Raw genomic sequence first — 15,981 nt, 5'->3', positions numbered from 1 at the left:
CTGGGATCTCTATGTATTAGTGTTTCCCATATTTTAGGAAGTTTTATGCAACCATATTTATTTAAATTAGGCTGATTTCTAAGAGCAGCAGCTGATTCTAAAAACAGTCTTTCTCTTCTAAATTTGCTGTGATGGAGCATGATGGTCTTTTTCCAACTGGTTCTGTGAGCAGTAACCAAACATGGTCTGAGGCCAGATTGACTATAGTCATGACTGCAGATGTATCTTTTATGTTTTTCCATATGGATGGTTCTCTTGGTAACAGTTTTAATAATGCCATATTGTTGAGAGGGATGGTGGTGGGAAAGTTTGTGAATGTATCTGCCTGTGTGTGTGGGTTTTCTGTATACAGTGAAGGCAAGTGTATCATTAGGCAGGCGTGTAACTAAGGACTACATATCTTAGCCAGATAGAAGGTTTGAGTGGGGCTGAGTCTATGGTGTATGTAGATGATGTGTTCTCTATTTGGCCTCATGGCCCAGACACGTTAGACTCCTTCCTCAGTTCCAGTTTCAAAGATCAGCTCCCCCCCTCTCTCTCTCTCTCTCTACCTGGAGTTTACAAAGTACCCTGTTCCTGTAAGCTGGCGTACTTTGGACAGACAGACAGGCAGATCAGCATCCATCCGCCTGGAGGAACATAAGTCTTACATCTGTAAACACAACTATGGTCATTCAGGCTTGGCTGAGCATGTTTTGGACGCCACCCACAGGGTATCATGGAAGTAAACCACCATGCTCCACCACAGCAAATTCAAGAAAGAGAGACGTTTCTCAGAAGCAGCAACAGCAGCTCTCAGAAACCAACCAAATCTTAATAAATACGGTTGCATTAACCTTCCGAAGATTGGGGAAACACTCATCACCAGAGGTCCCACCTTACATTCCAGGCCACCTACAACTGCCCTTAGAGGGTGCTCCACCTAGATAGGACTTTAGTGTCACCCACGTGGTTGGGCTTAATATTGTATGATATTTGTGTTCAAGTTACATTAGTTGTTTTTGTAATCCCCGTAGATGTCCTAGTGACTAGGACGAAATATAGGAAGTATTAAATTCTATTTTAATCCTTTTTTGAGTGTTGTAAAAAATCCATTAAGCCTCCAACATGATGTGGTGTATATGATTGAGTTCTGTTGTCTCATGGAACAAAGGTTATAAGCTCCATGGGTTAGTTTTTATGACACCATATTGTTGAGAGGGAGATGATGGGAAAGTTTGTGAATGTATCTGCCTGTGTGAGTGGGTTTCCTATATCTGAAAAGGACAGGTTACCATTAGGTATGTGGGTGACCACAGTGTCTAGAAACGCCAGACTATTATTAGTTTCCTTTTCCATTATAAATTGGATTCACGGCATTGCAGACCATGCTCATAGAATGAACTATAAAAAGACCATCTTGCTCCATCAGGATATTTAGAAGAGAAAGACTGTTTATAGAATTTGCTGCTGCTCTTAAAAATCAGATTACAGACCACACATATGAGAGTTCTCAGAAAAATTAGGGGTTTGAACAGATGACATTAATCACAGAATCATATTAAAAATGAAAATATTAGGAAGGAACTTGAATACTGTTAGCATTCAAGAATGTGTGAGAAGGTCTAATCTCAGGTGAGTATCACTTAAACAGAATGAAAAAGGAAAGGTTATCAAAACAGGTGTTTGATGCTAAGGTGACAGAAAAAAGACCCACAGGGAGACCAAGATATATTTGTATTGATAAGTACTCTATCACTGGACAAATGCCATGAAGAAATTCGCTGAATCCCAAGTAGTTGCACTTGATATCTCTAAAGCCTTTGACCGAGTCTGGCACAAAGGCTTACCTAAGCAAATTCCCATCATTTGGACTGCCTCAGGACTTCTGCAGATGTATTGCCAGCTTCCTGTCTGGATGCACACTATGTGTGATGGTAGATGGCTCCCTATCCTCTCACCATCCAACTAATGCTGGAGTACCACAAGGTTCAGTTCTCTCACCAACCCTCTTCCTTCTATATATCAATGACCTACTTCAGTTGACCTCTAACCCAATACACAGTTTTGCAGATTACATTCCTCCCCTTCATTTGACAAACCCTACTCTACACAACTCACTTCAACCCACAGAACATCAACCACCACTGCCCTTAATTCCGACTTCCAAGCCATCGACCAATGGGGCTCAGATAAACTCGTCAACTTCAAAGCTAGTAAAACCCAGTTCTGTCTTATTTCTCACAAAAAAGAACCATTTTCCCCCAGCATTGTTTTCGATAACACTCAAATTCCCAGAGAAGATGAAATTTCTCTTCTCAGAATTACCCTGACATCAAGCCTTTCCTGGCATAAACACATCACAACCATTGCATCCTCAGCTTCCAAAAAAATGGGTTTTCTCTTTTGCTCAAGACGTTACTTCACCTCTAAACAGCTGTTACACAACTCACAAATCCGAAAACTGCTCTCACATCTCCAGATGTGAGAGCAGTATTCGATAAAAAAGCTCTTAAAAGCTCTCTCAAAATGCTTGGCTCAATACAGAGGAGAGCAATTAGACTAATAAATGACTCATCTGTCACCAACTCGCTCCCCTCACTTTCACATAGATGCTTGGTCTCTGCAATCTGTATATTCTATAAATATTTCCATAAATGTTTATCTGAAACAGTATCAATAATTCCCCCACTCTGTACTAAGCCCATTGGAACATGTACAGCTACTGCCCAACATCCTTTCACAGTACACTTGAAACCCACAGAACAAGTTTCTTTCCCTCCTCATTCATCCCTGCTACTGCGGTACTGTGGAAGTCTTTCCCCTGACGTATTTCCCCCCAAAAAAAAGAATACAGGCATTTAAATCAAATGTAAACAAGTTTCTCTTTTCCCAACCCACCACCCATATATGGTACTAACGTAATATAGGTTGACCAGCCAACCTCTCGTATATGGGCCCAACATAAAAATAAAAAAAAAATTTAAAAAAAATAAAAGTTGGAAGTGAGACCGAAATGTTAGATACAACAATATTGGAGTGGTGATGAGTAATAAGCTAAATTTGAGGAAAATTGTTGATATGAGATTAGTAATAATGCAAACCTATTCATGTAGTGCTGGACATCCCTCAAAGGTACTATCAGGAAACTGATGATGATGAATTACATAATAAGGGTCGCAATAAATAAGAATACTGAGTTTGTAGATGTCCATGATAAATTTGAAGACAGAAAAGCTATTGTTTAAGATACTTCTAGCTCTGACAAAGCATTAGTACACATCTAATGATAGTGAACACAAAATAATTTACTTTATCACTAATCATAACAGATATTTCAAAATAAATAATATTCTACCTTGTCTGTGAATATGAATACCAAGTTGGGAGGAAAGAAAAAAAAAAAGCGAAATGTTGAGTATGTGTGAACAGTGAAAGGAAGAAAAAAAAAGATAACTAATGTGAGAAATAAAGATGCAAGAATGCCATCAAATGAGAACTTGTGATGATAGGGTGAGGAATTGTGAAAAGAAAGGGGAGATTGAACTGGCTGGTTGGAATGTGTGCATGGAGCAGCTAAAGCAATTATGTATGGAAAGTGCATGTTTCCTTCTGGCCAGTTCGTCTGCTTTGCAAGATTTAAAAAATAAAAATAAAAATTTTTTGAAATTCTTCACATCCAAAACAGGATTCAAACACGGGTCTTTTTAACCAAACGGGAGAAGAGACAGTGATTTATATATATATATATATATATATATATATATATATATATATATTGTTGAAATTAGGATTTACTCGGGATGTATACATTTATAAAAATAAATTTAACTGACTAGAACCCGAGAAAGTATAACAAAAACCTTTAATACATCACAACTAGTTTCATCGGTGAAAAACACCGATGAAACTAGTTGTGATGTATTGAAGGTTTTTGTTATACTTTCTCGGGTTCTAGTCAGTTAAATTTATTTTTATAAATATATATATATATATATATATATTATTACACCCTCCAAGGAGTCAACAGATTCATCATGAGAAGTTCATTCAATTGACAACATATTTATCATATAGAATATTTTAAAATCCTTAACACTCCTTGCATTAAAAACACATTACGGTAATGCATTCCAGTCACTGAAATTCTCCATGTAAAAATCTACTCTTCACACCCTTCTGCATAACTTCCAGGAATGACCTCTGGTTCTTCCCCTCTTACCTTCTACTCTTTTTATAAACTCCTCTGGATTAATCTGATAAAATCCTCTCACTAACTTAAACATCTCTATCATATCATCTCGCTCTCTTCTTCCTATCCACCAAACTCTGCAATCCACATTTCTTCAATCTCTCTCCACAGCCAACATTCCAAACTCCTGATATTGTCTAAGTCGCTCATCTCTGGACTCTCTCCAATGTCTCTGCATCACATTGAAAACCAGGTGACCAGATCTGTGCACAATAGTCTAAGTGTGGTCTGACCAGTGCCTTATACAGTGGCACAACGACTTCCTTATCCTTGCATGTTAGAGTACTTCTTATCATAGCAGCACTACAATGTGCAACCTTTGCAACACTAACAATATGCCCTCTGAACTTCATTCTACTATCAACCATCACTCCCAAATCTCAAATTTCATCCACTTCCTGCAGTATGGCACCATCAATATAGTACACAGCCTTATATTTCTGCACTCCAAAATGCAACACCTTGCACTTATTGATATTAAAATTGGAACCCCATTCTTTTGTTGAAGTAAAAAGTCTATTCAAATCTTCCTGAAGGGATTCAGCATCAGCAGTGCTACTTATAATTCTTCCCAACTTTGCATCATCAGCAAATCACTGAAGATCCCCAATCAGTCCATATGATATATTGTTTACAAACAAGCTAAACATCAGGGGCCCAAGAACAGTACCCTGGGGCATGCCACTGGTTACCCTCCTTTTTTGAGACACTGCTTCATCATGCAGACCTGCTGGTATCATATTTTATCAGATTAATCCCATCAGAGAGCCAATCTCTGATCCATCTTACCAATACACTATCTATTCCCATCCTCTGCAGCTTGTACACCAACTGTATATAAGGGAGTATATATATATATATATAAGGGAGTATTAAAAACAAAAGTGAAAGAGTAGCTTTGATTGAATCAGCTGTTTCACAGATCATTAATATCACTGAGACATAGTTGACTGAGAACGATGCACTGATAGGAATAGAATATACATAAGGCACTTTCAAGAACGAACACACACACACACACACACACACACACACACACACACACACACACACACACACACACACACACATACAAGTATAGGGAAGAAAGATTACTGATGATTTTGGAAGTCTTGTCTCTTCCAATAAGAATAATCAAAGAAGCAGTACTGATAGTAATTGTTTAATTATAATAGTTTCAGCTGTTTAGGGGATAAGTAACAAAGTGAACAAGAACATTGGATGAATGAGTTACTAACTCTATACCGTAGAGGGAGATTATAAGCAGGAGTAAGCAGAATGAGTATCTTGAATTGATTAGGGATCACTCTTTAATGCAATATATAGTTTTTATTAATGAAAATCCCATCCACAAAAGGTTGTTACCTATAATATATTTAGTATGGTATGTTGGCTAAGGATTTAAATAATTTGGGAACTCCACTTTAGGAACCTTTCCTCCAATGAACAGGATGATAGTCTTACAGGTAAGTAGGAGAAGATGAAAATAAGCTATCACTGTGGAATTCAAATGCACAGCCTATGTTGGAAGGCATAACTGGCCAACCAGCTGAGAGGCTAGTGCTGAATTTAGTAACAATGTTGCAAAAGGTGATAATAAATGCACAGCTTATGTTGGAATTCAAATGCACAGCCTATGTTGGAAGGCATAACTGGCCAACCAGCTGAGAGGCTAGTGCTGAATTTAGTAACAATGTTGCAAAAGGTGATAATAAAAGAAGTCACTATGCTGCCACCAGGTGATAAGTGATCACGTGGTCTAACATGGTATGAGGTGAGGTTTAGTATGTCTCATTAAAGAAAGGAGATGTGGAAATACTGAGCAAGAACCTGATTGGTTCAGGTGAATACTCTCTAATCAACAGAATATGGATTCAAATTCTACTATGGCAAGGATGTTTGTGAATGTCTTCAGAGTAGACCATCCTTGTTGTCTAGTTGGTTAGATCTATGGCCATAGCAGCTAAGGCTATAAAGCCAGTACATTATGTCTATTAATTGCATATTCTAATAGCCAGTTTGCCTAGATGAAAAACCCAAGTTCCCAGGACTTGTTGTCTGGTGTAATTATTGCCCTACTTACTGGAGGACTGAAGTGGAAGAGTACCATGTTTGGTTTCTAAAACAGGGGGAAACTGGTTTAGAAATCTATCACACATAAATGTATGATAGGTTTACCACCTTCTGCGGAAGGGACTAATATAAAAAGAGAGACTATAATAAACTCAGGAAAGAATGATGACCTGCTGTAGCATGAGAAATTTAGGGAAAGAGAGAACTAGTCTGAGATCAAATTCTGCTGGCAATGTTGATTATAAAGTTAGAAACCTAATAATGTGAAGGCAAAATGAATGAATTATGATAATATGGAGGAAATGAAAAGAAAAAATGTTTATGAAAGAGGTATATAGAGGAAGGTATTCATCAACTGCAGGCCAAAAAAATGACAAGTGTGGTGTAAGGAGAAATTAGTATATGAAAAGGGATAGTCAGGAAGTTAAGAAAAATTCTAGGAAATTCCATAGTTCTATGGCAAAGAAAAAAATGACAAGTACAACAAACTGATTTTAATCCTGAAGATGACATGCAGGTATATTAGCTAAAGATATGGTAGAAACTTTCAGCAGGTATTCTGTCAATGTATTTCACAATAGAAAGAAGGGAACAGAATTAAATATCATAAGAAAGGAAGAGGTGAGGCCGAAAGTTCATGAATGCAAAATCTTTGGAATTTGAAGTGAGCAGAATGTTAAGGAATTTGAAGCAATCATAATGTTATGGCATTGGATCAGCTTTCATCATAATATATTAATTGCCTTGGTTATTCAACAAAAGTTCCTTCCACTCTTCAGAAAGACTCCCTGAAAAATGGAAGAAAGGAAGGGAAAATAGTGTCACTGCACAAAGGGAATCCAAATCACTGGCAGCAAACTATAGACTGGTCGAGGTGTTTGAAGAAGTTAAAAATAGAACATAAAACTGAATTGATGACAAAAGGAATCATTCCAGAGGGCAGCATGCATTTTTTATGATTGTCTTGTTTTAATAAGATTCTTCTTCAACCTGAACCACTTCTGAACAAAATTTTCCCATAGTTTTTTCCATTCCATTCTATTTTCAGCTTTTCTTAGCTATTGTGTTTCAGCAATCCTAACAATGTCATCTTTCAATATCTTCCCTTTGTCTACTACCATCCATAGATCTCCATTCTGTCAAATAAGTGCGACCATCTTGCAATGTGTCAACCTATCTCCATTTTTAATGCATAATATAACTGATGATGTTCTGTACGTCTGTTTTTGATCTTATCAAATAAGAGGGTATCCTGTCTTTAACACATTTGCTGCCGTGTTACTTTGGCATAGTTTGTTCCCGTACGCCAAGCAATTTCACTTCTTCAAGGTCAGTACGGGTAATCTCTTTGCCGGTGGTAATCAACATACAAGTATGCTCATAGTTAGCTTGTGCAGAGCATATACCATCTACGAGTATACACAGTTTTGCTGCTAGCTCCACAAGCTAAGCATTTTCACTTCTTCAAGGTCAGTACAGGTAATCTCGTTGCCAGCTGTAAGCGTCATACGAGTATACTCGGTAGTTGGCAGTGAAGGTGTTAAGTATCACACCAAGCATATCCTTTCCATTCTTCTTCTTTGGGTAACTTTCAATCTGTGAATCATATTTTGAGTTAAGTTCCAGGTTTTGCTAATTACACACACTGATCAAAAGCTTTCTTTCCCTTTCGAACTACTGGGAATATCACCTTTGAATCTTTCATCCTCCCAAAAGCCATTCAACCTAGCTCTGTCCTCCTTTTTATTTATTCTATTTGTCCCAGATAAACATATGAATGTACTCTCCACACTTCTCTATCTTCTAGTACAATTCTTTGTGTGTGTTAAATTATTTTCATTAATCATTACTTTAATTTTGTTTAAATCCACTTTGACACTTCAGCTAATAATTTTATTTATAATAAAATATTTCATTTGTAATAACATGTTTACATTTCATAATATAGCAATGACCATACTAAACAGAAGAGATACAGCCGATTTTGGTTAAATGATCAGGAAAGCCATTTTATTTGGGACAATGCCATTTAATTAGACCAGTCAGTAATCTCTATACATGGAGCACTAGAAAAATTACACGATCTTGCTTCATAAATTTAGCGACGATGACTATTTTGTCATGCAAGATTGGGTGGTCCTCTGTGTTATCAACATACTACACTGTTTGGATAAATGAAGGCAAAATATTGTGTAACAGTGTTTTGCTGTAACAATGATAACTATTGGTAAAAAGGCTAGGCATCAATGTTTAAAAGGAATTACAATGGAGAGTTTCCAATTTATACCATGTGAACAAAAATGCATGGAAAACATCTGAATTTTTTTAAGAATTGGCTTGAGTTGAAACAGAATAACAACAGAAATCAAGAAAAATGTTACTAGTTCTTGACAAATGCCAAGGAGGTCAGCACAAAAGTAAATCTTTTACAAGCAATAAAGTTTATGGCAGATTGGTAAATCACCTATAAACAAGGTAAATAAGCAACAAGACCATTCAAAACTGTTTTGCTCATTGTGGTTTTTATTCAATCATGGATATGCCAAATACAGCTGAAAGTGATGTCCCATTAGATGTGAATCACATCAGAAACTACAGTATTAAGAGTTTGCATCCGCTGACAATAGTCTTCAATAATCTAATGAAAATTATGATTTTGAGAATGAAATTGTGGAGGACAATACAGCAAAATATCAAAGAATATTAGAACAACAAGAAAGTACAGAGGATGAACTCCCAAGCTCGAAAACAGACTACACAGGACACTAGAAAATTTACTGCTGGATTATGACTCTTTTCATGTAGAAAGGCAATGTGTTATATAAACCACAAACAGACTGTTTGATCAACTCCTAAATTGCTAAAAATCACATGTGTCTCTAATATGTATATAAATGAAATCACTTTATAAGTCACTCATTTTGCTAACAATAAATGAAAAACTTTTCTACACTTGTATTTTGCCTTACGCACACAACCTTTTAAGCTCTTTACATGCAACTTCATGTAATCGGAGTGGCTGCTTAACTGAACGAAATTATGCTATTCTTGATGTGGCCCAATTAAATGGAATTCATTTTACTTGGTTTTTTTTTTTTGTAGATTCTATAGAAGTATTTGATAAGATATTGCATGATAAATTGTTAAATTTGAATAGGTGGGAGAATAACTGACTGGCAATATGGATAGCAAGAAAATTGACTGAAACATGAAAGCTGATTGTGGAGATGCAATATTTTAAAAGAAAAGAATAATAAGCAATGTGCTACACAACTCTGTTCCAAGTCTACTGTTTAATTCATATACCAATGATATAGTTCTAAGATAGAAAGAAAATATTCAACTGTTTATATATGATACTAAACTAGAGAGAGAGAGAGAGAAACTCTGATGCTACTATAAGACCATTTGAGTAGCTGGTGCTATAAGTACACGAATGGGGATACTAGTGCAATGTTGAAAAGCATAAAGTCACTTTTGCCAGAAGAGAGACAATAAGACAAAAGCTTCATTCCATGATATGGAAAGGCAGAGCATCTGGGGATGATGGATATGATGTGCGAAGACATATTACAAAAGTTGTAAAATCACTCCAAACTGCCATCATAATGCAAAGGATGCTGATAAGAAGGAGATAATAGTGTTCTTATATAAGACACTCATCAGGCCACATCTGGATTAGCATGCATGGATTGATCAACACTTGGATATCTAGGAGATAAAGAAACATTCAAGAGGATCCAGAGGTAACTAAGACTAAGTGTGAACTGGGTATGAGGACAGATTGAGAAAATGTGCTTTAGTGAAAGGAGACTATCTAATAAATACATATAAAATAAATGCTGCATAAGGCAGAATATGGTGGGAGAACTAGAAATCATCCCTGAAAGTTGTATAAATGTTTTTTGAATAAAAGGGTAAAAGAAAATTTTGCATGGAAAGTGACGAGTAAATGCTATACCAGAGTGGGTGCCAAGTGCATTCAAAGTAAAGTATGGATGCACTGGTATTATGTCTTGCAGTCCATAGGGAATAAAGACATCTCATAATGAGTTCATGAACTGTATGGAGACCTAGAATAAGGCAAATATTTTAGCGTTAATCACACCCATGAAAGGTTGTAAACTTATAGCATATTAGAACCATACATGATATAATGGTTAGATAATCTGGAAACTATGCTCTGGAGACCAAATATGAAACTTTCACCTAATCATTTCACACCTCCAATAAATAGTGGAGTCTAATATTGATGATAGGTGTTGGATGAAATTTCATCTTCCCCCTAAAAACATTCACAAAACCATGGTGGGATTTGGATCCACAATTTGATGGCTGAAGAGAAGGAGTACACTATCCAGTTATCCAATCCTTAAGATTCTATGCCATTCTGTGTCATAATTAAAAATTCCATAAGCATAGCAAAGTCTAACTAGAAAGATCAGAAAGAATAATATTTATAATTTTTAAACATTTCATATTATGATTAACAGGAAAAACAACTTTGCATGTTTTTGCAAATATAGCAAAATCATTTGGCGTGACTGGAACAATTTTGTCATAGTCCAGTAGTTAGGATAATTTTTTTAGAAAATAAAGAAGCTTATTTTTCAGTTTCGCCTGGAAGAAAAGAAAACTGGTCTGAGAACAACAGATACAATACAAGGTAAAGGGACAGATAAAGAGGGAGAAAATGCATTCTCCATATTGCATATTTCCTGTTGTAATTCAAGATTGGTAATACAAAGAATGCTAACATAATAAGATCCAACTGGATTAGAAATATTATAAGTGCATTAGTGGTTCAGCTATAATTTAATATATATCTGATATGGCTAAATTTTTTGTCTCCATCACTTGAAAGCAGTTTATTTCAAAGTGATCACATAGTTATGAGTACTTCTTAAGATAATGCAAGCCTTTATGTTTTACTGCTTTTTCTCACTTGTAGTAGAAAATTAACATTATTTAAAATCATGATTTGGTTTTGGAATGTTAATATTAAAAAATCACTTTTTTTATGATCTAACATTTATAATTGCATCTGCCAACGAGATTTGACAGGATAAATAACCGAAGCATGTGATACAAACTACATGTCATTGATGTGTTCATGTACAAAGCATAAATGTGTCAGGTGAGTACAATCCAATACACAAGTAAAACCTAGTGCAGACTACAGTTCTAAACAAGGCTTTCCTCCCCACCCTTAAAAAAAAAAAAAAATGCCCAATGTAGTGGTTTATTAAACTGATTGCTGCAGAGCCAAACACGACTCTTCTTTTAGTTCCGCTAGTGAAATATAACACTCATTTTTACATAAACGTTTACCGATATTAGTCGTATGTACAAGGAACGATCGACGTCATCTGCTCAAATTATTTATTCACTTCCTTCCCGCCTTCACTTAAATATGCAAACTCCACAGACGATATATCTTCATACTGAATATACTACGCTTTAAGCTTCGTTTAAGCTTCCACCCAGCTCCTTAAACCACAAAACTCTAAGATTTGGTATCCTACCTTTCAAAAAAGCAACAGCAAGTTTATATAATTCTTCTGTGCTGAATCCCCATTCTGCCTGAAATCTATCATCTTCGTTGTTGGCATTAAGTTCTTGGTCACTGTTACCATTAATTTTTGTGCCTGTTTCACAAGAACTGTCACTTTTCCAGTTATCATTTGAGGTGGACGTCAAACTTACGGGCCCATTCATGGAAGCAGCCATCTTGCAACGTTGGTTCCATCCACGTCCCGTAAGCCCTGTGATTAGTAACATCGCATTGCAAAATAAAGAGGAAACAAAGTCCAGCGCCGCATACTACGTAAAATATCACTATAAATCTAACTTAAATGTGGCAAATACAATGTACTTCAAGCTAAAAGACGTTTATGTAAAATTTTATGAAGTAGAGAGCAGTTCGCATAATATTTCGATAACACATTTCCAACTCAGATTAAGAAGCAGTGGCCGTAGCACTACAAATATTTTTTTCTGACAACTACCGCCATTTATGGAATTCGAAATATGCAAAACCATATATATATCTGTTCATATATATCTTATTTATATATCATATCTTACTATTCATATTTATCTCATTTATACACCCGTGAAGATATCTGTATAATAATAATAATAATTTTAACACTTTATTATGCCTCAGATAAATTACATAATTTATATATATATATATATATATATATATATATATATATATATATATATATATATAGAGAGAGAGAGAGAGAGAGAGAGAGAGAGAGAGAGTTACAATACACAATTCAATAGTAATAATAATAATGGAATAAATTTTCCACATTTTGTCATTTCTATTTTTCTTTCAATATTTTCTATGCATTCTGTATTAAATACAGTATTTTACAAGAGATATTTTAATAATAATTTTTATGAAGAGGCTTGTGTAGCTCAGTGGAAGTGAACAATAAACACAAATAAACAAATTCAAGGAACAAATATTCATGGAGAAACGAAGCAAAATTGCTAGCACATGAAGACGACATAACACTCACACTAGAAAATGAAAAATCCATGGAGGAAACAATACAAATACTGGACTCATTTGCAAAGGCTCTTAGGGTGAATGTGGCGAAATCTTGCTGTTTGGTGGTTGGTGACTGGAAAAAGGAACCAAATATACCGACTGGAATGTTGAGAAAAAACTACTTGCCAGTATTAGGAATTGGAGGTAGAGACACATATGTAGATCAATGGAAAGAGTTGTATGAAGCCATATTTTTAAAAAAATTAACAATATGCGAATTAGATACCTTTCCGTGAGAGGCAAACCTAGGATTTGCAATATGTGCTTAGCCTCCGAACTGTGGCAAAATACATAACATTCCATACAACGGACAGTGGGCAGATAAAATTCACAGGCTCTTTGCAACATACCTGGAGATTGTGTAAGAGTGTGGTTAACAAGGGTGTTAGGACTAGACTTTTTACTTGGAGGGTTGTGAATGGGTGGAATGCTTTGCCAGAACTGGTTGCGAATGCTTCAACTGTGAATGAATTTAAGGAGAGGTATGACAGGTATTGTGTAAATAATGGTTAGTGTGTCAATGTGGGTCTCCCACGATGAGTCTTTTGACTCCATGGAGACACCGTTAAAATAATAATAATAATAATAATAATAATAATAATAATAATAATAATAATAATAATAATAATAATAATACATATGGGATTCACGATATGAACCGATACACCGTACAACACTCTTCATGAAATAGAAGCTGGAGATCTAGGCCTAGTTAACATACACCTTAAGACCTTTGTTATCAGAGCTATAACTTCAGTAAATGCACATAATAAATCATACCGTGGATATGCAATTCCTTATCCACGATATGACCCTGACAAGGTCATCAGCTCTCTTCCTTCGACCCAGAATGTTCACCGAAATGACTGAAGGATATAGGAAATACTATATAGGAAAACAAGAGCAATATATGCAAAACTAACTAGAACCATTTTCCCAATACCACAGCATCGAGTACAAAAAAGAGGAGAGATCAAACTAAGCTCAGTCTTAAACAATATATTTCATCTTCCAATAAATTCGTTCAACAAAGCCTTTTTCTTTAAAGTTCATCATGCATGTTTGCCAACCAAAATGTGGGTTGTAGCAAAAGGAATATATCATGCATATATATATATATATATGAATGATATATTCCATGATATATATATATATATATGTGTGTGTGTGTGTGTGTGTGTGTGTGTGTGTGTGTGTGTGTGTGTGTGTGTGTGTGTGTGTGTGCATGAAGGTCCATTTACTCGGTTGCAAATTAACTTTTTTCTCTTTTTGACGACCCCACATGAACTTCGTAAAGAAATCAATTTTCTTAGATCTACCTTCAGACTGAATGGTTATTGTCAAAAAATTACTAAAAAATACCTTTTTAATCCTCCTAGTTGACATTCTGAAGAAATGAATAATGTTAAAGGCAATATATCTATACCATACATAAGCTCAGTTTCTCAAAAATTAGCTAAGGTTCTCAAAAAATATAACATTAGAACTTTATTTACTCCACTTCCTAAGATTCACTGTCTAGTGAGCCGTCCGAAACCTAGCCATCGCAATCTAATATATCCCAGTGTGTACAAGATATGGTGTGACTGCGACATTCCTTACTTTGGCCAGATGGACAAGTTTATTGAATTGCATATGGAGGAGCACAGGAGGGCCCTTGCTTACAAGAGAACACGTGCCAGCTTTATTTAGCCATATCCGTTTCCAGCCGATTCTGATGATGAAAACCATAGTCACAATCCTTTGGGATAGATCTAACAACAATTTCTGTTGCCATGACGAATTGGAGAGAAAAATTCTAGAATCTAGAGAAATCATTCTCAACCCTGTATATTTAAATAATAATTTAGGCTACAACCTCTAGACTGTCATTCTGCTGTGATCAAATACTGGCGCTCACGAGATGCTATATGCACGCATTGAACCAACAATGTGACCAACGGAGGAACAGCTATGAATAAATACGTTCACTACAACGTTTTCACGTTAATTATGTATAGTGACTTTCCTGTGCTGTTCACAGTTTTTATCTTCAATATTTAATGTTTTTTCTTTTTTTTATGAAAATACCTGAAGAAGGCTGTAAAAAGCCGAAACTAGTCGTGTGATACTATTAAACTTTTTCCATTTCTCTCGGTTTATGTCATTCAATTTTTTTAAATAAATATATATATATATATATATAACAACAACAACAACAACATTACTGGCTTGCTGGGTGAAGCATAAGATGCTTTTTATTTTCCCCTTTATCTGTGTCGAGAAGCTTGATGGGGGGGGGGGGGTGAGTCTTATGCTCGCATTTGTGAACTATGGAGTTAGCTCTGTTCTGCTGAAAGCAGGATTGCCTTGGGTCTTTTATGCTTGCAATAATCATGTTCACTATAACTGGAAGCTTGTCTGATTAGTGGGTTGGGATGAGAGTTTGCCTTGCTGTAGAACTTTTCCGCATGGTCATGAAGGAGAGAATGGATGTCAGGGGTTCCAGTTTCTCTGTGGATCTGCGTATTTCTGACGAACCATGGGGAGTCCAAGATCATCCGCAGGCATTTGTTTTGTATCCTCTGTAGTTTCCGGATGTTAGATTTGGATGTGTGACTCCATGCCGGGGATGCATATGTGATTACTAATCGTATTACCATCTGATATAGTAGCAACTTGTTGCGTGTATCCAATTTGCTGTTGCGATTGATCAGGGGATAGAGTTGGGCTATGGTTCTGGATGTCTTTGTGCCTATGAGTTTGATATGGATGTTGAAATTTGGCTTTTTGTCTAGCTGTACTCCAAGGTATTTGGCTTCTGTCTGCCATGGTATCTTTTTTCCGAGGAGTTGAATATCATCTTGGATGAAGGCTTTGTGTCTGGTGAATAGTATAGCTGAGCTTTTGATGGGGTTTACTTGTATCCTCCAGTCCGAGAACGATTTCTCTAGCTTTGTGATGGTATGCTGGAGACGACTGATCGCCAGGTGTGGGCGGAGAGATCTTGTCATTATGGCTGTGTCGTCGGCATATAAGGCTGTGATGGAAGTCCTCAGGTTCTGTGGAATCTCAGCCACGTAGATTGTGAAAAGTAAAGGAGCCAGAAGAGATCCCTGTGGTACTCCTG

The 15,981-nt window shown here is 36.1% G+C and overlaps 1 protein-coding gene across 1 annotated transcript in view; it reads right to left on the bottom strand.

Moving 5' to 3' along the window:
• Positions 1–12,247, bottom strand: part of LOC150102272 (Golgi resident protein GCP60) — a 189,116-nt gene extending 176,869 nt beyond the window's left edge. Inside the window, exon 1 of the mRNA XM_090399544.1 lies at positions 11,830–12,247. Within this exon, the coding sequence (XP_090255670.1) occupies positions 11,830–12,085 (256 nt within the window). The 5' untranslated portion in view covers positions 12,086–12,247. The remainder of the gene's footprint in view (positions 1–11,829) is intronic.
• Between the last annotated feature and the right edge of the window lie 3,734 nt (positions 12,248–15,981).

The sequence above is a fragment of the Typopeltis vanoorti genome, chromosome 10, assembly GCF_054136105.1.
Source record: "Typopeltis vanoorti isolate ZY-2024b chromosome 10, IOZ_Tvanoo_1.0, whole genome shotgun sequence".
Taxonomy (NCBI): Eukaryota; Metazoa; Arthropoda; class Arachnida; order Uropygi; family Thelyphonidae; genus Typopeltis; species Typopeltis vanoorti.
Note: the sequence above shows the minus strand (reverse complement) of the source record. Positions and strands in the feature narration are given on the sequence as shown.